Below are 1,117 nucleotides of genomic sequence, written 5' to 3'. Positions count from 1 at the left end.
CCGAGGAACAGGCGGGTCATTAACCCTTAAATCAAACATGGAATTTTCAGGCACGGAGAGCGCGTTGCACGTGACGTGGCCAGACGGACACCAGAGCCGGTACGACTGGCAGTGGTTGCGGGACCGCTGCTTCAGTTCCCAGGCCAGGGCCGACAGAGAGAGGCGATGGAAGAATATGGTAGGAAAAAAAGCCCCGCCCTCCGTCTTTTGGACGTTGATAAGCACATGACTGGTGCTTTGAAATTTCATAGCATGTCACGTATGAGCTGCAGCTGGCCACGTGAGAATTAGCCGGGGACAATTAGCAGGTTCGATTTAGGTGGTTATTAGTTGCCTTAGTTGTTTAGCCTCACGTTTGTACAGAAGCTGCTTGTTTTAGTTATTCAGTTGTTTATTTCCATGTCGTTATTGTTACCTTCTGTTATTATTGAATGTAAGTGCTTATCATTATCATTTACGTATGTTCTTACTTTTGGTTGAGGAGACCCAAATAGGCAATGTTGCTTGTTGCTTGATAAATGTGAATCTTTAAAAACATAACAGGGAGAATAAGCAGGGGAAAGTTAGCAGAGGAGGATTGTGATTTTTGTTCATAAATTAAAGACGTGAGCACCGCTTAAGAATGAATCCTGAATTATATCGTACAATAGTGTACAGAACATTATCTTTCGCCATCCCGAAGAAGTCCTCATAAGCCTCTGAATTAACAAGAGAAAGTTTCTTACATTTATTTTTTTTTCAGAAACAGCTGTGGGGCGCTGACATCTTAGCAAACCTCCCCAAATTTGAGTTTCCCGCGCTCCTGACAGACGATCGAGCTCTGTACGACTTCATGTACACCCTAGACACCGTCGGCCTCGCTCTGGTGCAGAACATGTCACGTGACGTCGGGCAGGTGAAGAAACTAGCCAATCGCGTGTCGTTTCTCAAGCCGTCTGTATATGGGTGAGTATATATATCTATGTATATATATATATATATATATATATATATATATATATATATATATATATATATATATATATATATATTATCTGTGTGTGTATGCGCGCGCGCGCACGCATGTGTGTCTGCATGCATATGTGTGTATCTTCTATACTCACTGTTTCTACCTTCT

The 1,117-nt window shown here is 42.3% G+C and overlaps 1 protein-coding gene across 1 annotated transcript in view; it reads left to right on the top strand.

The window, feature by feature from the left end:
- Positions 1 to 1,117, top strand: part of LOC118413080 (gamma-butyrobetaine dioxygenase-like) — a 3,720-nt gene that overhangs the window by 1,725 nt on the left and 878 nt on the right. Inside the window, exons 3-4 of the mRNA XM_035816226.1 lie at positions 51 to 178; positions 743 to 937. Coding sequence (XP_035672119.1) covers positions 51 to 178; positions 743 to 937 — 323 coding nt within the window. The remainder of the gene's footprint in view (positions 1 to 50; positions 179 to 742; positions 938 to 1,117) is intronic.

The sequence above is a fragment of the Branchiostoma floridae genome, chromosome 4, assembly GCF_000003815.2.
Source record: "Branchiostoma floridae strain S238N-H82 chromosome 4, Bfl_VNyyK, whole genome shotgun sequence".
Classification (NCBI taxonomy): Eukaryota; Metazoa; Chordata; class Leptocardii; order Amphioxiformes; family Branchiostomatidae; genus Branchiostoma; species Branchiostoma floridae.
The sequence above is the reverse complement of the archived record's forward strand: the minus strand, read 5'-3'. Positions and strand labels throughout refer to the sequence as shown.